The sequence below is a fragment of the Maniola jurtina genome, chromosome 4 (assembly GCF_905333055.1).
Source record: "Maniola jurtina chromosome 4, ilManJurt1.1, whole genome shotgun sequence".
In the NCBI taxonomy this organism is placed as follows: Eukaryota; Metazoa; Arthropoda; class Insecta; order Lepidoptera; family Nymphalidae; genus Maniola; species Maniola jurtina.
The window spans coordinates 6,646,537-6,671,475 of NC_060032.1; the positions used below are offsets into that span (position 1 = coordinate 6,646,537).

The following is a 24,939-nucleotide window of genomic DNA, read 5'->3' on the forward strand; positions in this document are numbered from 1 at the left end:
TGTTCCTTGATGGCCATGTTATTGGTCTGTGATGGCCATATACTACAAACCACAGAACACAGAGTATGTAATCACTACATTTTACACAATAAAATTCACTTTAAAATATATCGATCTCCGATTCGATTCAAATTGGACATACTAACTTGTTACAAATAACAAACTTGACATTGGCTAATCTTTGTAAAGCCAGACGAGAGAGAAAAAAAAAAGTCTTTGGTCACTGGGTGTCATTTACAATCTCTCAACTGTCACTGTCAGTGAATCTTCGACGACGACTTCATTCAGTGGGTTTCAGTTTCTAATTTTCATTCTTCAATTTACCTACGGTAAATTTTTACTATTATAACTGTAGACAAATGACCAAAAGTAGTTCAATTTAACTAGTGGCTGTTTGTATAAAAAAAGTTTAAACACTTACAGTTTGCATCTACTAAAGTTGTTACGTGACGTTCATTTTACAAGTACAATAACACAATTATTTTCCTTTATAAGGTTTTCCAGCTGAATGCCTTGTTGAGAAGCTTCTTTATTCTTTAATAAAATGCAATACCCATCCGACGAGTCATACACTCGGCTTATAAGCCATAACATGACAGTGCCACATAGGATAAAGGTAAATGAAAGTACATATACTCAACACTGATATTCTTTGTTTAAGTTTTAGTTCTAGTTTTCGACCTTTATAGATTCTGAATTTTCTATATTATATCAAAAAGAGCACAAAATGTTTCCTTATCTAGGTTTTGTACTAGTAGGCGAACCATTATAAGAAGTTAGTAGTTACTTACCTATGTACTTGTTGTATACTTTATTTTCAGGCAACTGGGGATATAGTTGATGAGGACAATCTCCCTAATGGACTAGTATCAGGATGGGATTATGCCAATGAGAAGTTTGATATGAAGGTTCCTGAACGAATCCTTGTTGTGGGACAAGACCAGCACTTAGGTATGGAATTTAATGTGAAATTTGTATATCTATTCTTATAAGTACTAAATATATTATACACTTTCCTACTCTACATAATTTTAGTAGCTGATTCTTGTGACTGTCACTGTTACCTTTTTTTTTAAATACGTAAAAATATAGGCAGAAATGTCCATCCTCAAGATAAGTACTAGTTTAGCTGTGGACAAGTAAACAGACAGATAAACAAACAGAGTTTCTTTTTTACATTTATAATTTTATACTAGATGATGTCTGCAACTTCATCCACTTGGATTAAGGTTTCTTAAATATAAATAAATAAATAAAAGTTTATTCAGCTCAAAATCACAAAAAAAAAGAATAAAAATAAAAATACAACTAATACAAATTATCAACTAAACTTAAGACTATAAAATACTAAGACCAATATTGTGTCTGTGAGCTAAAGGGGCTCTGCCTCAGCAAGATGCTGCAGTATTTGAAATATCCTGTGGGAACTCTTTGATTTTCCGGGATGAAAAGTTTCTAATGTCCTTCGCCAGGATGAAAGCTAACTCTATACCAAATTTCATCAAAATGGGTTAAAATGTTGTAAAAAGTATGGATTTGAACTGTTTTAATGAATCCTGATCCTTAAGCTACAGGCTCTCCTAGTTTATGGCCAGGACTCCATGAAAATTATTATGACAAGTAACTAAGTTATAAATATTCATATCATTTAAACTCAAATATTCATTTTATTCAATGTTCTGATTACAATACAATATTATGCTTCTTTTAATAAAAGTCATAATAATAGTATAATACTGCAAGGCGGATTGTAAGTCTAAATGCCTGTTACACAATGTTTACTTGGGAAAAGGATAGCACACCATTAAAACCTGTCAAGGTTAGCGATATTGTGTAAAACCAAATTAGTATTATTATCTATTGAAATACTTTAACAGGTACCAAAGCTCCTCCAAGAGAGATTCAACTTGACAATGCAGTTTTACCAACTGACCCTGGCATGATCAGAGTGAGCACTCCTCCTCGTGTTATAACCCTGGATCAGCACTACTTTCCTTCAGCTGATGACTTTCCAGCAGAGCTGGCTAATTCTCCTCCGAGAAGCATTCGACCCATGCGTTCTTTGGGTGATGGAGCAAGATCCACTACACCACATCCTGACCAGTTCAATGAATCTACCATGACTGAATCACGATTAGTTCTAAGGTATTGTATAACTCAAATTATTCAATCGTTATTCATTGAAACCTTATCTTTATAATATTACTAGATGATGGCCACAACTTTGTCCGCTTGGACTTCGCTTTAAAAATCCTGTGGGAACTCGTTACTTTTCCATGGTAAAAAGCACTAAATGTCTGTCCCCAAGATGCAAGCTATCTCTGAATCCAATTTATCCATGTGAATTAGGTTTTTAAAAATCCCATAGTAACTTTTGAATTATTTATCTGGGGCCAAAAGTAGCCTATGTCCTTAGCTAGGATGCAATCCATCTCTGTTCCAAACGTCAAAATTGAACTGTGAAAAACCAACAGACTCATTTTCACATTTAAAAGATTAGTATGGATGTACAGACTTTACTGAGATCAATTCATATTAAGGATAATTTAGGAATTCAGACTTCTCTGTTTACTCAGGTGGCTATTGGCTAAATGTAATACATTTTATGTTTTAGAGATCCAACACCACCAATGGGTAATGGAGAGGGACTTTCTGCATCTGAAGAGCTGGTGCATTTACGAAGGCAGATTGTTAAACTGAATCGCCGTGTAATGGCTATTGAGGCAGAACAGCTGCAAAGACAGCAAAAAGAAAAAATTGCTTATGCAATAAGTATTGCTTACTTATTGTTCAAAGTGATTGCTTGGCTGAATAGATCTTAATTTTTTTAATAGTAGATTAAATTTAAGATGAAGTTTTTCTCTAATATATATATAACTTCATGAATTTCTTTGATTGGTGATCAACACATAAATGGCAAACCATGAATAGTGGCCACTCCCATTTATATTGTAGAAAGTATGGAAATGTGGAAGTGTTAATGATTTGTAAATTGTCAACCATCTTAGAACATAGGTACATTTTTATATTGTAATGATTTATGACCATTTCTTGTACAGTGTGAAGTATATTGTTGATGTTCTACAATTCCCTTAGCAATATTGAAAACCTGGATGAATTGTTACAAAGTTTTCATGAGTTTTCTTTTACTTTTAATGTTAAAAATGTGTTGTCATTTTTATTTAAAATAAATTACTTAGTTAATTTGCTCTTTGCGGTTGATTATATTAATTATTGTATACAAAGTTCTGGTTCAAGTTAAAAATCACCACCTGGTTGACAGTAAAAAAAATTGGATTTATACAACTTACTTAGTTCTTTTAGAATATTGTTATTAAGCCTTGATAGCAATGAAATCACCAGCACTTGAATTTGCACCAGCTTTTTTTATTATGTTTAGTTATTAGTTATTACAGAGAACCCTGTATGTATTCTATACATTTAATAAGTGTTCAAACTAGCAAATTAATAAACTCTTGTTCCAAAAAAGGATATCAATATTTATTTGAAAATATTTAATGTAGACGTTTCCTATGCGTTCTCAACTCGCATGACCATATGTGGATGTTGCACATTGATTTTGTACAGCTGTTCTTGGCACTTACATTTAGGTCGACATACGATAGGTGGCATGTATATTGTCCAGACAAAAGCAGTATTTCAATCATTGATTTTAGACGAGAGCCACACCTAATTTCAATGCATGCTATGCATTGGCACAGATATTATAAAGAAGTAAAGTTTGGACATGGGAGGTAATATCTAAAACTACTCATCTGATTTTAAAACTTCTTTCACTGATAGATAGTTACGTTATCTTTTAAATGGTATTATAAATTATACATATGTATATGCACTGCAGGCCAAGTCACGGGCAAAAATTAGTTTGAAATAAAAAGAACTTTTCAGGGTAACACTCAATATATTCCAAAAGTCATAGGACATCAACATGGATGGTTAAACATTCTAAAATGTGAATGTTTTAATCAATGTATTAAGAAGTTATCTAGAGATAAGTAAATAAACAGTGACTTGATTTTACAAAGGAATACTGTATATTTTGTTCACTTAATTTATGTTTCTGAAGGTTTATCTTCATAGAGAAAAATTACTGAAAATAATGGACCACCAAGTCTTTGGGCTAACCATGCATTTTTTACAACAGCCAATTTCAGAGAATCCACTGCAAGACGTGCATTTAAATTTGTATGAAGAGCTCTTCCCATTCCTTCTAAAATTATTAAATCTACTCCTCTCATCTTCATTTCTGTACAAAGCCCTAGAAAGAAATTTTTCATATGAAAAATGTGAGGATTCTAATTTGTAATATTAATATTGAATAAAAATGTTTTTATTCTTACCAACACTGATAGTTCTGAGATCAAGGCAAGGACCTCTTTGTCCACTAGACCTAACTACTAAGTCCCCAGTAGCCATAGCAGCTGCTAGGATAGGGCATATAAGAGATGCACGCTGAAGAACTTCTTCCAGCTCAACATTGGTGATGTCATTGAGTGCTGGCCACTCATTAGCACAAAGTATAACTGATGTGCCCCTCAGTAACAATGCTCTTACAAATGGCAAGATGCCTAATACTATGTCAACACCACTGTTATCAACAAAAACAGCAGCACAGTGGTGAACAGTTTTCTGTAATTAAACAAATAACAAATTAATCTGTTGTGACAATTTTCTTAAATGTAAACATAGTGAGAATTTATTAAAATATAGTGAAAATAAAGATGTATTTTATTACCTCTAACTTTTCCAACCATTTTTCTAAGCCATCATATAGCCATGGCCTTTTTTGAATCTTCTCAAGAGCTTCATAAAGTCCACAATTTAGTATAGAAGTTACAGCCTGTGCACCCCAATCAAACATATTACCTGTTATTGATAAAAATACAGGTCACAACCACAAGTAAAAAACTGACATATACCCCTTTGCAAAAAAGAAGCGGTTTTGATTTTCTTTCTACACTACACAGTTTTCAATGTATAATGTGTTACTGGCATGAAAAGATTAGAACTCATTATGAAGAAATAAGTCAATCTTCAGAGGAGGCAAGAAGCTGGAAGAAAACATTCTACTGAGCCCCAGGACAATCACTCATTGGTGAAGTGTTAAGGAACTGAAAGAGTACCTACCTAGTTATACAGAACTAGTGAAAGGTTGACATGGCAATCAGGTGGGGGCACTGAAGTGCTATGAAGACCAAGAGACTGAAAGCTATGCGAATACGTTCTTATGGTATAGGGCTGGTACAGTTTATATGACATATAAAAGGTGCCTGGTTTTTTGCAAAGGAGTGTATCAACTTTTAAAAAATACTATACAAAAGTTATATATTGTGCATTGCTTCATAATATATTTTCAATAAAAAGAGCATAATTCCCACTTAAAATGAAAACAAAGATTAGAAAAGCTGTCTTAAGTCAACAGCTTTGCTCTATATCCCTAGCATTGGTAAGTTGCCTTAAAATATAAGGTTTGTAAAGTCTCGATAGTAAATATTTTTGTAAAGTTTTAGTTTCCCTATTCTTATTAAATTCAATACCAGCCAAGACTCCTCTACACAATTCTGTCCATCTTTGTCTATCATCTGGCACAGCATCAATTTCTGCCAATCTTACAGCAAGTGTAGCAAGTGCAGTCTCATTTTCGTACTTCTTTTGCTGCTTCCATAAATCAAAAAAGCCTTGAGATCGAAGACATGTTTCATTGACATCAAGAAGCAGTCGTATAGTCAATTGTCCATGAGCACTAAAATGAAAAAACAGCAATTATTACAATCAACAGCACACTAAGATTTATATAAGAATTTAATTATTACCTACATTACTTACAGAGGATTAATTCTAAGTTCCTTTAAAGCCTCTATGTAGCAAGTCTTAAATTTTAAAGCTCTTATTTCAACAGTCGGATCTTCAGTATTAGAGAGGGCAAAATTAACATATTTTTCGACAAGCTTTTCACATGTATTTAGCCAATATTCCCTTGCTTCTTCGTCACTTAATAAGTCCAAAGTATCTGGACTATATTTATCTGGCTCATATAAAATATGAGATAAGCCAAAATGTTCCATTCTGAATGATAGCACTAGGAAAGACGTCAATTACCTACAATCAGGTATTATTATTATTTGCTATTACTTTTATCCATTGTAATGTTTTATCAATATGCTAATATGTATTTGGTATTGATAAACGATCTTCTATCTATTTCAAAACGTATTTCAAAATAAAATAGGCAAAGTACAAATTCAGGATCAAATCTGTGGAAATCTACTTCACAGATTTCTTAATGATGGCTCTACATGCTTGCGACTATGGAGTGGTATTGTATCTCTTGTTATTTATTGCAAGCATGCAGCGGCGCCGTAACAGGAAATCAAGTTCGAGGAAAAAGTCTGTGGTATTCTTGTTTGGTGGCTTTTTAGTTTTTGTTGTAGTGCCAGGCCAGCACTTTGGCGATATGTACCTATAAGAAATTGTAAATTGTTTAAAAAACACAAATTAAATCCAACGCAAAACCGTGTTACTATGGAAATTGGAAAATGCTATGGAACACGTCTGTGACTTCATTGGTGACTTCGTTTTCTATTTGTTCTTTGCACTCCTGATGAATAATTAGAATCTGGAGCCGTACAGTGAATTGAAAAAAAAAATTGTGTACTGATCTATGGTCTAACGATGCCCTATCAAAAGGGACTAGAACCCTGAGCCGTGGATAAGGAGTCCACCAACCAGAAAAAAAAAGATTTGGTCTGTGATTGTAATACACAGAGCACAGAGTACTTTTTACATAATGATCTGTGGTCTGTGTACCACATTTGTAATTTCGGTTGTTCTTGCTTCGTCGTGTTATTGAAAATTACAGAAATGTTTTTAGATTGGACAGGTCGACGTTTTTTAATAAATAATTGTGTTTCGCAAAGAGTGAAGTGATCAAATGTGTTATTTAAAGTTTTGTTAATAGTGGATGAAAATGTTTTGTGATTGATATAACGAATCATTGGTACGCAAGATGGACGAAATGTCTAAGGGCATGTCACAAACAGGAAGCGCCACTGCAACTGACAAATTTCAAGATATTGATGGTAATTTTTTCCAATGCCTTGCCTATTTTAATTGTCTGCGTGCCCACAAGCCTCCTGGTTCCATATTACCTATATAGGAAAGTTAATGTCCAGAGGGCGTACTTTTAATGTATTTTTTTCTAAAACAAATATAGTTAGGCTGTTGTTTACTACAGCCACTACATGGCTATATTGAGTTAAAAGTTTAAACCAAGTGCTAGTTAAAAAACCGCTCTAGATACCTAAAAAAAAGCTACACATAAATTCACATGTTTCAAAGATAATATTAAACGTACGTTTTTTCTTTTAAAAATATAATTATATTAAACGTTATGTAATTTTTCTTTTGGGTCCAGAGTGATTTGTTATTATTTATCAATAAATATTGACATACAAATTGATACAAATTATATTGTTGAAACAACCTCATATTATCACCTAAATATGATGATTTAGTAGGTAGGTAGATAAAATGTCTATAGTAGAAATTAGGTTATAGTATCATTTTTATTAGGTTTGTACTTACATTAATAGATAAATTCTCTATCAGTTCCAAAAGAAAACCACAAAAGTCTAGGTTTTTTAAAATAGACACACAGTAACATCTGGCTGTGACTGGGATTGATGTGGTTTTTAATTATTTAACTTTTTAAACATATTTTCATATTTATTTGAAAGTTTTCCAGTAATTTTAAGCAATAAGTTTAGTTATAACACTGTATTATACAGTGTTAAGCCTATTTAACACCACTCGATGTAACAACAAACTCCCTAAAATGTCAAAATTACTTGAATGGTTAGTTTAACTTGTGGTCCATACAATGATACAATTTAGCATCATCACCCACTCTAAATAACTCTGACCGCCATGTTGGAGGAAAAAAGGAAGGAACACAAAAAAATAAACAACAATAAAGATTACTAGCCTACTAAACAATAAAGAGTACTTTCTAAGTTGTCGAAATTAATAAGAACATTTACACGTTAAGTACATTCTTTTGTTTATATTCTTGTCTGTATATATATTCTTGTCTTTATAGTCTAGCACTTATTTACCTTGACTATAGGCAACATACATACTGAAGATTCTAATATATTTCTACAAAATCATGAAAATATATTCAAAAACAATTGGAAGCAAGATTTGGGAAGGAAACTAGGAGTTAGAAATCTGGGAAAATATAGTTGCTAAATTATTTGACAACCTAAAAACTAACAAGCACTGCAATTTTGCAAACTGCAACATCAGGTATTTTACTTATTCGGACCATTTTTCAAAAGTATATTAATACCTAAAAATTCTTCTCAGTGAAAATTAAGTTTTTCCCATTTTCAGTTTATGTCAAAGTGCTCAGTATGATGTTTTATTAATCTGCTCTTTCAGTGAGGCAGAATGATAGAAATCCCATTTTTTATTTAAAATGTTACTATGTAACTTTTTTATCTCCTTATTTAACCAGTTTTTTAAATTGTAATTATAATTTACAAAATTTGCTATTCTGGGAAGAAAACAAAAATATACTAAATGATATTTAAAGCGAATGTTATTACAATTTTTCTGCATTGATCTGCTCCAATTCTCCCTATAGGCAAGGCACTTATGGATGCCACTAGAAACCTATGCACTTAATTATTATTATCTAACAAACATATATTGATTGCATTAGATTTATATAAAAATACCTTAATATGTAACTTTGTCTCATTTTATCTTTTGTAACAGACTTACACATTTCAAGACATTACTGTAATTGCATGTATAGCTTACTTGATATATTGTGATAGCATTGGGAAAAAGGAAAATCTATGTAACATTGGTAAAATACTATTACTTAATGATGATACTCGCAGATTTTGCAGATGGCGTAAAGCATGGTTTGCGGCACTCTCGCCAACCATGCTAGCATTGGTAGAACAACTGCGGTCATACCTCGGAGGAGGATGTGAGTGCGCATGCATAACCAGCATGTCTGTTCTCCAAACCACCCACAAATAGTACAAACTCTATGTCAAACAATGGTGATTTTGTGCCATTATAACTAAATTTAATCTATAATATTTCTAGTTTTTGCATTAACTTTTAGCATTTTCTTTGAGTGAAGCTTCATTTATTCATTGTTCATGTTACTTACCTTGTTATAATTTTTTGACCAAAGTGGTTTAACTGTTTTTGTTTTGATAATATTATGCAAAAGACTGTTTTTGGGTCTTCTAGGAATGTAATGAATAGTAATAGTAGGAGGCATAGTTATGTCAGATAATTAAAAATAGTAAAATAGTATTTGATCCTCTAAAAATCTAATTGGTCTTATTATAAATGACCACTTTTAAAATAATTGATGTATTTTTTGATGATTGAATGATGGGACCGGTCATTTGTCCTGCTGTGACTGGCCTTTTTTCTGATAAATTCTTAGGTTAGAATACAAATATTCATGTGTCTGGCCTCAATTTTTTGCGTAGTTTAAAACCTATTAAAATATCAATTGATTTGATTTATTTTATGTCTCAAAGAAATGGAATCTATATCATATGTAATGCTAATTCGTGGGTTGCTTAGTACATACCTACTTACATCTTCATTTTAAATCTTAAAAATATTGAAACTGAATAGGAGCCAATCTCATACAATACTTATAATAATACTTAAAACTGAACTGAAAATTTTCTTTATCCTTATTCTTTCATTCTATATTTCTAAATGTTCTTTTAAATTTTATTTATATATTTTCCAACTTTTAGTTTGAGGAAGTTTTGTTATCATTGATGTCTGTGCAGTCTTCACACTGAAATAACTGAAAATAAAAAACTCAACAGATTTGAATGCAACTTGACATACTTATAGCTAACACTCTAGGTTAATTTAAAGGATAGTTTTTATCCCGAAAACACAGAGACAGGTAGACCAAATTAAAAATAACTGTTTTGTGCTTTATATGAATACTAATGCTTTGCCTGATTAAAATTTTCAAAATACAGTGCACACTCAATATTGTGAACCTCTATTTGACAAAAAACTTTTTAAAACGTAGAAATTGCTAAGGTTTGTTTGGTTTACATTATTACCCTTTTAAAGCATAGCAACCACTCTCAATAGCAAAACAATATGTCATTATTTAGACCCAAAAATACTAATTTCACTGACCTTCAAACACAATTCTAATATAGAGCAAATATTTCATACACACATTGGAATTCTTATAAAGTTCTCTAGTGTTTGTTGTAACTGCCTAGCACTTGTTTACTTTCCGTACTTCCTAATATTGTCTGTAAAATTGTATCGTTTTTGTTACTCTCCATTTAAGGATAACTCTTTATATAACACAATAAAACACTGATCCCTTCAATGTCGCGATATAGAGTTTACTATGTACATGTATTTTAATTAAGGAACAAATCATGATGACTATGAGAAATGATCAGCTAGCAAACAATGACAACAAGAGTTATGCTTTTTTTGTTTTAAGGAAATGTAACATAGATGTTGTTATTTCATTTCATGTAATCATGCATTGACCTGTTATTTATACGAGGGAATTTGTGGCATTTGGCGAAACCCAAAAGGATCAAAGATATATTAAATTTGTTGTCTGGTTCTTTTCAATACGATTTGTAGTAATCAGATAAATCATGTTTTACGCCTCACAACTAAGACTTATTTTTACGAAATGCTAAAATATGCCTTTCTTTGGAATTTGAAGAGAAAAAGTCTATATTTAGATTCCCGCGTGTGACGTTCATATGTGCGTCAGTCCTGTAGGCCTTCATTATTTGCTTACCTACTTATTTATGATAATAATTTGACTACCTCTTGCCTAACTTTATCTAACAAGTTTGTGCTTACCAACTAAGAAAACAATTTTTAGGAAAAAGGAACCCTTAGAGGATCACTGCATTATCTGTCTGACTGTCTGTCAAGAAACCTATAGGGTACTTCCCATTTACCTGGAATAATGAAGTTTGGCAGGTAGGTAGGTGTTATAGCACCCATAAAGGGAAAAATCCGAAAACCGTAATAGTTTTTGATTTATCAAGCAAAATTTCGAAAAAATACGACTGTCATGTGGGGCCCTCGGTGCGCGAGTCTGACTCGTACTTGGCCGATTTTTAAGACAAAATTTCATTTCTGAGTATCTATTTGATCTGCTACTTTAGAAGCCAGAACTGTGGTAATAAGCCAGAACTGTGGTAATAAGCCAGATTTGCCTGCCATTGAGATAAGCCAGACGGATCTGGACCAGTAATCGATAATTTCAGACTTCTATCAGCATCACTTGGTAAATTCTAGGTTTAACTTCATGCAAAACTTCGAATAATGAATAAACCAGAACCAAACCTGATCACCCCAACTCCATGCACACTTGTCAGACAACTCCTACCCAAAGACCTGCATTCCTGAGACTTTTCCAAAATGTTCTCAAAGGTGTGTAGGCTGCCAATCTGCACTTGGCCAACATGGTAGACTCTGGTCAACCCCTTCTCATTCTAAGAGGAAGCCCGTCCTCAGTAGTAAACTGGCGATGGTTTGTTGATGATGATCCATACAATTACTAAGGTTCTCCCTCGCGTTCGCTGAATCCACTTACTATAGTCATGCATGTTGTTAATAATATTTTACTTAATATGAAAAAGCCAGATGGTAGTCCAATAATAAATTATGAATTCAACTTCCGACTAACCGCGTCCGGCTTCTGTATAGAATTGACATTGTTGATCATTATAATATGGACGGTTGGCAGGCTCGTCAACGCCGATGGTGTACGTGAACGAATCGTGCCTGGAGTGCGAAAGAGTTCGCGCGGCTTGCGAGCGGCTGGGCGTCGTGGCGGCCGTGCGGGGGCCCGAAGTGCTGCCCTTGACTCAGCAGCAACCGGCACCTCCCTCCTACCTTGTGACCGCACCCTTCGAAGGAGAACTCTTCGATGCAGCACACAAAGCAAAATATAGGTCAGTATCCTTTGCGCTACATACACACCATAAATCACCCAACAACGTGAACGGCCGCACGGCCTAGGGACTTTTTAGGGCCGCATTGCTTTCATTGAAATAACCTACGAAGCGGCTAAGAATAGGAGGCATATTGCAGCAGATCCGAAATGCATGAGATTTGCCAAGACGCGAGAGGAAAAAATCCGAAAATTGTTCATATTAAAATCGGTTCAGCCGTTCCAAAGATTAGCCTTTTCAAACAGACAGACAGACAGACAGACAGACAGACAGACAGACAGACAGACAGACAGACAGACAGACAGACAGACAGACAGACAGACAAAAATTTTAAAAACGTGTGATTCAGTTATGGCATCGTTCAAATAACCATATGAGCTTAATATGAGGTAGTTATTTCGAAATTACAGACAGACACTCCAATTTTATTTATTAGTATAGATAATATGCTAAAGTCAGCTCTAAATACTGACCCTGACCCTGACTACAAATGTGTATGTTTGGAAGGATGTTTTCATTTTGTCACATGTAACTTTGGTTATCCGGATAGGTACTAGAACGGAAACATTTATGAGATTTTACCGCCATGTAAACTGCAAAAGTGTAAAGGATACTCAAAACTTTATTTTTTAAGCAAGCCAGTCTTTAATGAAACAAAAATGGCTATGACCTTTAACTCGAGATCATAAATGTGTGACTGGGCAAAGTTACGGCATTTATTACCATTTTTGAAGGACTTTTATCTATTGAGTACTTATTCTAATCAATTCAATATGAATACAACACGCTACATCGGAATTGATCAGACTGTTATGTATGACCCGAAAAGTTTAAATGAGTAGGTAGGTAGGTTTAAATATGGGTCGATGCACACTGACGCAGTGTTGAATATGAATCAAAGCGTCAATTTCGCTCTTCGCTTGCAAGAAAATATAAACTGGACGTCCGAGTTAAACTGAGGAGGTTACTCAGATTCCGTACCATGAATATGTAAGTTTGTCCCAAAATATTGAAAGATTCTCCATGTTATTTTAAGACCATAGACTTCTTATACGTTTTCCTGTACTCTATAGTCTCATTGGTTTCGTAGGTAAAGGGTGGGAGTTCACTCATTTCTTCGTGCTTTGATTTTATTCTTTTACTAGCTGATGCCCGCAGCTTCGCCCGCGTGGATTGGTCAGATCCCCTGCAGCATCAGGATTGAGGAGTTGGACTCCAATTTTTTTATGAAACAATGTCGCAAAGTTCCTCTATCGATTAAAAAAGAAATGACGCAAATCGGTTCAGAAATCTCGGAGACTTCGGAGTACATAGGTAGAAAAACACAACTCCCTTTTAGAAAGTCGGGTAAAAAAGTAGCCTATGTTACTTCCTGGTCAATTCTCTACTTGTCTGTGAAAATCCCGTCAAAATCGGTTTAGCCGTTCCCAAGATTAGCCTTTTCAAACAGACAGACAGACAAAAAATTTTAAAAACGTGTGATTCAGTTATAGTATCGTTCAAATAACCATATGACCTTAATATGCGGTAGTTATTTCGAAATTACAGACAGACACTTAAATTTTATTTATTAGTAGTATAGATGCAGTCGTAAGTTGAATATTTTCGCCTAAATACTCCATTCAGAGACACTAGGATTTTGAAAGAACATCTGCAGTACAACCAGAGAAAGCAATATGCTCAAAGCACTAAAATTGTCTGACAGTATTTAAATAGTGTTGTTTTGAAGTGAATAATAATTGTATTCTATATTTTGAGTATCAAGCTGATATTGAATTTAGATGCAGTGGTGCTTTCATTGTTTCGGCGTAGGTTTAAGCCCCAATACCAATTGATGAGATTAATATTATATCTTGTATATTGCTTTGCACGGCCCGCCGCCGCGCCACTTGTTTGCTTGGTGAAAATTAATTTGTATACAATATTTATCTGTTTATCACTCTTATTAGGAACTTTCCTGATTCACATTGTTTACCTTGGGCAATAGCATATTTTAATATTTATACTGGCCAAAGCGTTATTTTAAATAAAATGATTAACCCTATGTTTTCCATATATCGAAAATTGAAATCGCCATAACAAAATTTTCTTTACTGTTTGTTAAAATCTCTCTAATTTGTTTTTTATTATAAAGCCGTATATTTCATATAATGATATTGGTGAAAGAGGCTTACAAAGAAAAGAACATGTAAGGACCATGCATATTTAATTTTAATTAAAATTAATTTACGTTAAAAAGGGCAACTTCGTACTATTAAACCCCTATTTATTGTCTACTTTAAAAATGTAATGATCAAATGATCATTATTAAATGAAATAATTTTGCCTATGAAATGAAAAATCGTAACTTATCAAGGCCTTATTAGATTCGAAATCGGCTTCGCTGTGGTGGAATTTCCAAAATAGAGTGAATAGGCATATAGGCAAACGCGCTCCGCCTTTGCATCATACCGTTTTCGGTGTGATAGCAGTCAAGTTCATGCCTTTTTAGTTAAAACAAAATATCCTTTCTTATGCAAGATCTACATTAAAGAGAAAACCTACTTACAAAACTTCATCTTTCTAGACAGCGGTTTAAGCTGTGTGTTGATATGTCAGTCAGTCAGTTTTTGACGTGACAACGTCTTATAATTCGATACAGCCGGCTGCACGCACGAAAAAACATGACTCATGCGGCGTTACCTCGATGCGGCGTTACCTCGCCGACTTGAAGGTACCCATATTATAGGTGGAAGGGAAAACTGACGCCGGAAGGGCGTTCCATATCCTAGCGGTTCGAATTAGGAAAGAGGAATCAAATCGTTTCGTACGTGTTCGAGGAATTTCGACTACGTACGGATGCAGACCTTGACGATGCCTGGCAGTACAGTTTCTGCTTTTTTATAATTGATTTGAATCTTGGTGTTTCACGAGTTCATAACTTCAAAATCAAATCCATTCTCGTTCTTGTAGCCTCGTGTGTAACTATAACCCGAGTGCACTAAGAGATTAACAAAATTAAACATTCACCGTGACTGCCGGCCGCGGCGCATTGGGTCGGCGCGGGCGCCATGGCACGCATACACAAATTAATAGTCAACTTCACCCTGAAAATAAAGCTGCCATTTTGCTTTACATTTAGATAGTTAACATTTACATATAGTCTCTCTATAACTTAAATATTGTACCTATCTAATGCTTATTTATCTGATTCATTCATATTTAATTAGACATATTAATATGTATACAGTTTTTGTCAGACACACGCAGCGAAAGTATAGTAAGTAGGTATCTACTATTTACATCAATTTTTTACGGCTTATTTGCTCAATTTGAATCGCCTATTAGCAGTATTTCTACCAACGACGCGACGACGGACGGCCTAAACACGACGTCTTTCCACTTGTCACGTTTCTCTACCGCTTGCTTCTACTATGCCATTACAAACACAAAAGAATTAAAAAATACCAAAGAAGTAATATCTTAAGAGGGGTCTCTCCGGCACTCGCTCCATACAAACGTAGTTCGTCTCTCATTTGAATACTAACCAATCATACTCAATGGAATTTTGTAGAAACGTTCCGGGAACTAATATCTATGCCTGTGGTTTTCCAGATTTCCGTTAAAATATTCGGTTTCAAAGTTACGCGGTCTTAAAAATTCACATACAAATCTTTGAGCCCCTGTAATTTTAATTTTAATACTACATATTTTTAGAGAAATCTAAAACACCACAGGCATAGATATTAGTTTCTAGAATATGTCTGCAAAATTTCATGGACTTTGGTTGCTTAATATTCCAATGAAATTGAGACTACAATTGTATGGAGTAAGTGACGGAGAGAGCCCTGTTAAGCATGAACCGTTCTCACTTAATAAATTATGATAATCAAGTTGAGATTTTCTATTTGATCTAAATTGAAAAAAAAAGATAAATGCATAAATAATTTTAAGTAAGTACGTAAATTAACTACATAGTAAAACTAAGTTTAACCCGGTGCGTGCCACCAGAATAAACTCACATTTATAAGGTATATTTCACCAGCTATATTTATTATAATATAATATATCATAATACGTATAAAAGTATATACTTACATATAAATGTAAACAAGCATTAGAAACTTCATGATCAGTTAGCAACTTTATCATTTTCCTTACACCACATTTGCGATAAACTAAGACATTGATTACCGTTAGAAAAACATCTTTTCGAGATTTATCTTCTCTTATCGTTTCTTATTTTTATCGGTCTGATAAAACAGAGATAGGTACCTGGTACATAGTCCTAACTGCTATTATCAATATCTACAGCTTTTTTGCAAATAACAAAAGCCTACTTAAAGTCAAATTATATTTATTCAAATTGGATACTATTGCATACATTTAGATTCCTTCAGGTCCAAAATGTTGAATTCTCATAATGTTGAATTTGCAAAATGTGGAATTTCGGGGTTGCAAAATGTTGAATCCCAAAATGATGGATTGCAAAATGTTGAATCCCAAAATGTTGGATTCGCAAAATGTTGAATTTCAATTCCCAAAATGTTGAAAACGGGTTTTAGATTATTTTTTTACGGGAGACGTAGTTTTATGTAAATATTTTTTTGAATACTTAAGTTATATTGTTTGAAGAAATGTTTAAAAATCTTTGCATATTAATTTAATTTAAAATTAAACTTAAAATTACATTTAAATTGTAATTCCGCCTGCACAAATCACAGTATGAATATTGTCGGTTTCGGCTACGAGGGGTATTGGTCCACGCATTGCCGCACAAAAAAAAATATTCTTCCTACTGTACCAAACGTTAGGGTTTGTTTTCGACAGGCAGCTCCGGCTGAATTTGTAAAAATTACGGGAGCTTTATTTACTCCGTATTTTATTTCCGTAAATACTTCTGCATTATCGTGCTCTGAAATAAGGGGTAACCCTTAAAATATGGGACATCTGGCAATCCTAGTCTGGACAAACGGCGCATCAATTATATACTGTACCTTTTTGTACCTACTTATTATGTTTTCTCTTTGCCACAGTCGGATCAGTCTTTAGCAGTAAAATGTTTCTGGCGCCAGTGTGTGTATTATACTAACGAATAAGTAAGTTTCACCACCGTTTATAGTTTTCAAAACTTAGTCCAAAAATTATTTTGTGCCACTAACGGCATGCATAAAAAAATTACGGTTGTTATACAGTGGTACCTAATATAGAAATTACTTTCTAAGGGAAAATTGCAAACCAAATCTGAATTTATTGCGAAAACATATCACCCAAACATAAATCCCCAAAAAATTAACATGGGGCTTTCTACTATCTCTCTGTGTACGTTTTATTTTTTTCGAGGTAATAGAAATGTCTCTTTTCGGAAACCATATTAAAGCCTCAATAGCTCAACGGCTAAGGAGCGGACTGAAATCTAAAAGGTCGGCGGTTCTATCTATATTGCACTATTGTCGTACCTACTCTTAGCACAAGCTTTACGCTTAGTTGGAGGGGAAAGGAGAATATTAGTCATGATTAACTTTTTTTATTCAGATACAAGTTACCCCTCGACTGCCATTTCACCTGGTGATAAGTGATGATGCAGTGTAAGATAGAAGCGGCCTAACCTGGAAGGGGTATGGCAGGTTTTTATTAAACCCATAACTCTTTGGTCTCTACACGCCTCGGTATCGTGCCGGAACGCTAAAGCGCTTGGCGGCACGGCTTTGCCGGTAGGGTGGTAACTAGCCACGGCTGAAACCTCCCACCAGACCAGACCAGAAATTTAGGATATATAAAATTCTAAACCCCTGCCGGGAATCGAACCTGGGACCTTCCACTAATAAGACCAAAACGCTTACCACTGCGCCAAGGAGGTCGTCAATGTCTAATATTCTTTTTAAAAAAATGGGAAAGATGTTTCATGTAAATAAGGGTGTGTCTAGATGTGGGCGCATCGACGCGCGTCGCGCCGGGCCGCGGCGCTCGCCGCATACGAGGGTCGCCCTTGCCGCCGTGCGACGCTCCTTGCTATTTTCGGCCTTACATTCCTTACGACTGATTTTCAATCTAACGTGAAACGCATAACGTGCGTGTGCTGCTTGTGCTTTTGTTCAGATCATAAGTCAAATTATGATTTTTCTCGTGATAGTATTTTGTTTAATATCGTTGGAACTTATGTGTACGGAATGTGTTGTGTGTGAATGGTAAAATAAAAGAAGTTTACGATGACGTATCATAGTGCCAATGAATGCAATCTATGTGTCACTAGTGTTTGGTGCCCACGCCGGACTAGTAGGTATTTGATGCTGATTGGTGACTATACTATTCAGTGAAGTGAAGTGATCGATCGTAACGATGGGGCCCACGCGGTTACCGACGACACCTGAGGAGGAGGAACCGCCTCAGCAGCTCATATTATGTGGCCCTAAGACACCAGATGAAATTCCTCCATTTGATGCGTAAGCTGCCTACCTAAATGAAAAATAAATAATTATCGTTTATGAACAGTGAATTTAAAGCTGTCACTAAAACACTATTTTGTTTTGATTTTACAAACTTTTTCGTTCGCTTATGAATTAGATTTTGTCATTTAATAAAAAATGCTCAAGTGCATGCCAGAAGTCAGAACACATATTATAAGGTAGAGTTCTGTAGCCAGAGCCACTTAGTTACTGAATTTTCGTGACGGTTCGTTTCTAAAACGATAGTTTTTTTCCAAAAACTGTAAGAAATCTCATAACGATTTTAAAGTACCTACCATTTAATGACGTATCACTCGAGGAGATAAATCAATATGTATTCTTTTTCGACTCGCGCTTTTCATGTTTAGGAGGTATTCCAAAGATTTTTTTTTCTATAAAACAATATGACATATGCACATGTCATACCTTGTAGATTGTTAAACTTCCCGGACAGTAGTGATTATAATTACTGTCCAGAAAATAAGTATGACATTTCAATTCATAATTATCATAAGTTTGAATTTGGAATTATGTTTGTTCCTCACAACTGTCCAGAAAAGTAGGTAACTGTGATAAGTTTGAATTTGGAATAATCTTTCTTCCTGAATATCTTGCTTGTATTAATGTTCATTTTTTTTCTTTAGCTTAGCTGTACCAAATTGCGCTTTCAGCGCTCACAATATAGCACGGTTATCCGTGTCGAATTTTTTAAAGCGCTGCTTGTAAAGGTCATTTGGAGGAAATATTGAAAAAATTGTCTTCATATATAAAAGGCGCAAATTGATGGTTCGATTTAAATTATTTATTAAACAAGTTACCTACTATGTACTTAGATAAAATGAGTTCAAGTGAGGATAGTATGGGATTTGATTGACCCTCCAAATTTGAGAGCGGACACCAAATTAGCAAATTTTTTTTATAAGTTACCAGTTTCATTTCTTAGAAAAGTACTATGCCTCGACCGAGAGTGCCTTTCTGGCCTCGTGTTATAGACGTCCTCGCCAGGGCTCCTCTCGACCAGAAACTTTTTGATAAAAGTAGGCTATGTTCTTCCCCTGGATGCAAGCTAACTCTGTACTAAATGTTAAAATCGATTGAATAGATGGGCTGTGAAAACTAGGTGACAGATCAACAAAGGCATTTATAAATATTAAATATTGATTATAGATCTAAGGTATAGTAAAATATAATCATGCGACACGTATTAAACAAAAACCCACGATTAACCTGTGTGAATCCGTTTGCTTACAACACTGTTGAATCGGAATGTAAGTCGTCAGAACTATTTCTATCTGGCCGTAGCCACCAAGTATCCTGCCCGTGACGTCGTCCTGAACCGCGTCACAGACGCCAGCCTGTCGCCCACAATACGAGTACATTGACAATTTCAATATCTATGCTTCTGCCCGCCGGCGTCGTCGGTGCAGACCTAATAGATTCACTTATTAACCCAATATTGTTCCTGTCTAGTATCTAATAACTAGCTAGCCTAGCTAGATGATAGTACTAAAAGCTATGTGCCCGGCTCTGCAAAAGCTGTTTTGTCAAATCTTACAGTAATAAACAAGATAATATTAAGTTGTCAATGTTAAAATACTGTTTAATAAGTACCCGGAAAATATTAAATGCGGGTGAACGTTTTTAGAAAATAACATCATCAAGGTGAGTAAGGGAAAGCCGATGAGTAAACAACACGCTATGCCTTGAATGTTATGCAGTTTTTCAGCAAATGCTTAACGATTCGAATTTCTTTGAAATGACTCTTCAAAGAAAATTTATTGTTACACCTTCTTGAAGATTTTTCTTTCTTTTCGCGTTACAACGTCCAATAATATTATTACATAGCATTCGCTTTTAATCTTGAAACACAAAACTTTTAATAAAATAGTTTTTTTTTTTTCAATTAACTTTCTATTTATTATTTCGAATAGTTTCATACGAAAATCGGGTATAGGTTGTAACTTGTGGTGTTTCATATTTAAATCGGAAAGAAGCCAGGTAAATCCAATTAATCGGGATAATTTACGCTAGATTATAATGAATCAAGCGTTTCTCTTTCTTCATTTAAATACAATCTATAAGCTTATTAAGGTAGTGAGGTTTTGTAAATGATCTAAACAAAACGATACACTAATATAATTAGTTAATGTGTTTAATTAATTAGTTGTCGGATTACATAATGCAATCGCAATCATTTCGATGTATCCACATGTCTTCTTTAAAGGAAACATATCTTTATCACAACTCACAGACATAATAATCACTGCTAAGTATTAACGTCTACGAACGTCTCATCCTTCCGGTTTCAGTCTCGAACGGAAATCGTTTGTTACAGACAAATAAATGGGCGAACTCCCTCCTGGTACTATTAAAAGCAGTATTCTATTCTGGTGTTCGGCCACAGTCTCAGTCACAAGTGGTGTGCTATGTAATCGGGCGAGGATGATTAATGTGGTGGAATTTACGAAAACCTTTTAGCTTGCCCATATTGTATGACTTATTGATAGCACTGATGTGGCTGTAATGGCTATACAGGATGAGATTTTATTGCGGACATCTACATTATTTCTGACTCCGCGCTTACACCAAGGCCAAGGTCTAAAACATTTATTTTACACTAGATTATTCCCACGACTTCGTCCGCGTGGATTTAGGTTTTAGATAAGATTTTTCAGGATGAGAAGAAGACTGAATCTGTCTCCCGGATGCAAACTAGCTCTGTACTAAATAGATGACGCCCGTGACGTCGACCAAGAAACTCTTCGATTTTCCAGTGTTAAATGAAGCCGAAATCCGTCTGCCGGATGTAAGCTACCTCTGTACCAAATAGATGATGCCCACGACTTCGTACACGTAGATTTCGGGTCTTAAATAACTTGCGACAGTAGTTATTATAGTAAAATAGTTTTTTTCTTTGGATCAAGGTACTACCTGTTAACACGAGAAAGCCAAAATATGTTTAAACTAATGACAATACAAGTTGTATTGTATTATTTGTATTATTTTGTCAAGTAAGTAATGACAAAAGTACAAACACCAAAAACTTGTCAAATGATATAGACAAGTTTTTGGTGTAAGCATAGGTACGATACATACACTGGACAGCAAATAAACCGGGCCACCCGCTACCTTGGAAGTCTGATTCGATTTTCTCAAAAAGTATAAAACTTACAACTATCAAAATTGTACCTGCAGAAAGTGCATTTCATGATGATTAAAATGAATGGAAATTCATTGCGATTAATCAATTAATTAAGTGTTTATTAAGGATTTTACAAGGAAGAGTCGTTTTCCAGCCTTGTTAATCGTAAGTAATCATGAAATGAAAACAAAAATTAAAGCCAGAAACAAAGATAAAATTAAAAAAAAGTTTTTGGTCAGTATTCAGTATTCCCTCCCCTTCCTCGGATAACTGCCAGCATCCTCGTATTCATCTACCTCACGAGCCTGACGATGAAATCTTGAGGAATTGCCTTCCAATACTCTTCAATTGCAATTTCCAGCTATGGAAGCCTTGTCGGAGCAGTTATCCGGGCTCGAATCCAACTTTTCAGCTCATCCCATAAGTGTTCTATCGGATTTAAGTCGGGGCGTCGAGCTGACCAGTCCATTGTATGAATGCCGACGCCCGATATCCAACTTCTGTTCTGCGAAATCGCCGCCTCAACGCAGTTCAAGTCCAATAAAGTCTGCGTGACGAACGCCAAGTGGTCATAAGCCCAGACGCCATCAGAAGGATACTTGTTGAATGGAACCTGACTCCAAAGAGAGCTGCAACAGGCCCAGCATTGACGGTAGCCCACCATGAAGCACGACTTGAATTTACTCGAGAGCATAGGGACTGGACGTCAGGACAGTGGGGTCATGTACTCTTCACTGATGAGACCAGGGTGAGTCTACATTGAAATGATCGACGTCTGAGACAATATCGTTGCCCTGGAGAACGTTATTCTCAGTGTTGCATCGAGGAAACTGTTGCTAATGAAGAAGGATCTGTAATGATCTGGGGCGGCATCTCGTTAACCGCATGTACAGCGTTAGTTTTCATCGAACCAGGGGGTCGTACACGTGGATTGATCTCATTGGTACATTACTGAAATCCTCGCACACCATGTGGTATCTTACGCAGGATATATCGCGCAGAATATGCCAGTTTATGCATCATAATGCATGACGTCACGTTATTCATGTGGTGACCCAGTATGTATGCGATGTGGGAATTCGTACAATGGACTGGCCAGCTCGAAGCTCGGACTTGAATCCAATAGAACCCTTATGGGATGAGCTGAAACGTCGGGTTCGAGCCCGAATATCGGCTCCAACAAGGCTTCCAGAGCTGCGAATCGCAATTGAAGAGGAGCGAAATGCAATTCCTTAAGATTTCATCGTCAGGCTCGTGAGGTGGATGAATACGAGGATGCTGGCAGTTATCCGAGCAAGGGGAGGGAATGCTGAATACTGACCAAAAACTTTTTTTTAAATTTTATCTTTGTTTCTGGCTTTAATTTTTGTTTTCATTTCATGATTACTTACGATTAACATGGCTGGAAAACGACTCTTCCTTGTAAAATCCTTAATAAACACTTAATTAATTGATTAATCGCAATGAATTTCCATTCATTTTATTCATTATGAAATGCACTTTCTGCAGGTATAATTTTGATAGTTGTAAGTTTTATACTTTTTGAGAAAATCGAATCAGACTTCCAAGGTAGTGGCCCGGTTTATTTGCTGTCCAGTGTAGTTACATACCTATTCAAAATAGCTAATGTATTGTTGCTCTAAAACCTAAAAACAATACACTGTTATATCATTGAGTTTTTAGTTTTTACCTATACATACAAGGTCGTTTAGAGTTCAGCTATAGTTTAGCGCGGTGCACAACTACTTATGTCCGGCCACTCAATGATAAGCGGCATCTCTCTACTGATAGTATTGTTTTCAAAATAGGTAGATACTCACATAAACTAACTAAATCAATGCTCTGTGCTGTGCCTATATATTATACTTTATTGTACGCTTCGAACTGTGTATGAGTGCTTCTCTTCACGTGCACGACTCGCCGTTTAAAAACATAATATATGAGTATTAGTAATGTCGAGCACGCCACCACTCTCACTTGACCTTTTATTTGTTCTTGCGCAAAAGAATAATGAAATAAGACATTGCTATTGACGACTGTCTCGTTTGATAAATTTTATATTCATTTATTATAATATCTGATCAGTTCTTATATTTTTAAGGTCAGTCAATAAAAGCAATAATATACTTACATATCTCTTGAGGGTGAGGGGTATTGAAATGTTGCTCCTTGTCATTAACTAACTTCTTCCTCTTAATACAGCAACACTTTGTTAAAGACCATGCCGTCAGGTATTGTTATGAGTAAAATGGTATTGTTTTAATTAATAATAAAATTGGTTACGTAGAAACATTCTTGCCTGTTTTGCTACTCACAGTCACGCAGACATCTATGTTCATACTTTTACTATTAAAGTAAATCGTTGAAGGAAAACACAAATGTATTGCATAATTAGATAGGTACTTTCCTTCCGCATTCCTGAAACATAAAACTCTGAAATTTACGTTAATCTATCAATTCGTATGATAAAAATATTTTTCCTTCCAAAAGTAATACATACATAATTAGTAGTTAGGCTCACGGGCGAACAGTTACTGTCAAAAATATGCCATTTAGTGCTAAAAGCTCTTAACTAGGTATTAAGAGACGTTTCAATATTCGAGAGGCAGTAAAAATAATAATTGTGGTCAAATTTAAATATTGAAGTATTGGTTGCACTTGCAGGGTGCTGGGGCCTACCGCGGTGCTACAGCTGGCAGACCGGGACGAGGCGCCGCCGACGAACGCGCGCCCTCTCTACTCGCTGGCGATGCGCGGTGCAGTCATATGTTTCTCTGGGTTCCGAAAAAAAGATGAGCTTGTAGGTTTTACCACAGAATACTCAGTAAACACTACTCACTAGGTACTCGTTCAAGTACGGATGGATCACTCTGCAAACACGTTTTTAATGAATATTAGCGACTATTGTTACGACACAATAAACTGATATTCAGCTCGCACAACGCTATTTTTTATAATAAAATAGCGAGCAATCGAGCAGACTGTTTGTCTATTTGTCATCTAGTAATTCATAAGGGTCAAATGTGGCCCAGAACGAAATCTGAGCACCCGACTTCACACATTTATGTCTGTCTTGCCCCCTAGTGTTTTTGTAAAGCGCGAAGATAGAAGCGAGAATTTTGACGTAGCCCATTTGAAAAATCTGATCTTTAATCACTATCATCATCGCCATGATAATTCTCGATTTAGCTGCATTTATTTTTTATTCACTAATTCATTATATACATTTCGTAGGAGCATTTTGGAATTGTATAGAGTGCCTATGAATTGTATACAATGCCTGGTAAATGTACGAAATAGTAAACGTTAGATTGCATATTTTATATTTTACCAAAACAAGCCCAGT

At 35.1% G+C, this 24,939-nt stretch overlaps 3 protein-coding genes across 10 annotated transcripts in view; 2 read left to right on the forward strand and 1 right to left on the reverse strand.

Annotated features, from left to right (window-relative positions):
• Positions 1–243: 243 nt before the first annotated feature.
• On the forward strand, positions 244–3,131 carry LOC123864324 (transport and Golgi organization protein 11). The gene is made up of 5 exons (XM_045904681.1): positions 244–329; positions 496–616; positions 822–951; positions 1,878–2,145; positions 2,615–3,131. The coding sequence occupies exons 2-5, from the start codon at positions 545–547 to the stop codon at positions 2,820–2,822; spliced, it is 678 nt and encodes a 225-aa protein (XP_045760637.1). The 5' UTR covers positions 244–329; positions 496–544; the 3' UTR covers positions 2,823–3,131.
• Positions 3,132–3,902: 771 nt separating this feature from the next.
• Positions 3,903–6,304, reverse strand: LOC123864318 (4'-phosphopantetheine phosphatase). Its single transcript, XM_045904672.1, has 5 exons — positions 5,848–6,304; positions 5,559–5,764; positions 4,757–4,887; positions 4,362–4,650; positions 3,903–4,279 (listed from the first exon to the last, which is right to left on the reverse strand). Exons 1-5 carry the CDS (start codon positions 6,084–6,086, stop codon positions 4,074–4,076), a joined length of 1,071 nt encoding a protein of 356 aa, XP_045760628.1. The 5' UTR covers positions 6,087–6,304; the 3' UTR covers positions 3,903–4,073.
• A 502-nt stretch (positions 6,305–6,806) lies between these two features.
• The window catches only part of LOC123864285 (protein ECT2), a 41,583-nt gene continuing 23,450 nt past the window's right edge, over positions 6,807–24,939 (forward strand). For 4 of the 8 annotated variants that reach the window (XM_045904600.1, XM_045904602.1, XM_045904606.1 and 1 more), the window contains exons 1-3: positions 6,807–7,100; positions 11,819–12,026; positions 24,258–24,393. In XM_045904600.1, the coding sequence (XP_045760556.1) occupies positions 7,028–7,100; positions 11,819–12,026; positions 24,258–24,393 (417 nt within the window). In that variant the 5' untranslated portion in view covers positions 6,807–7,027. Of the gene's footprint in view, positions 7,101–8,930; positions 9,023–11,818; positions 12,027–18,012; positions 18,449–24,257; positions 24,394–24,939 lie in introns of those variants that run through there. The other 4 variants (XM_045904603.1, XM_045904601.1, XM_045904605.1 and 1 more) reach the window with 4 other exon arrangements.

Excerpts from the sequence above, each read along its gene's own strand:
- LOC123864324 (XM_045904681.1), top strand. The coding sequence starts at position 545 with ATGCAATACCCATCCGACGAGTCATACACTCGGCTTATAAGCCATAAC. Across the intron at positions 617-821 it reads CAGTGCCACATAGGATAAAG|GCAACTGGGGATATAGTTGA; the intron begins GTAAATGAAAGT and ends CTTTATTTTCAG. Across the intron at positions 2,146-2,614 it reads GAATCACGATTAGTTCTAAG|AGATCCAACACCACCAATGG; the intron begins GTATTGTATAAC and ends TTTATGTTTTAG.
- LOC123864318 (XM_045904672.1), bottom strand. The coding sequence starts at position 6,086 with ATGGAACATTTTGGCTTATCTCATATTTTATATGAGCCAGATAAATAT. Across the intron at positions 4,888-5,558 it reads GTGTAGAGGAGTCTTGGCTG|GTAATATGTTTGATTGGGGT; the intron begins GTATTGAATTTA and ends TATCAATAACAG. Across the intron at positions 4,651-4,756 it reads AATGGTTGGAAAAGTTAGAG|AAAACTGTTCACCACTGTGC; the intron begins GTAATAAAATAC and ends GTTTAATTACAG.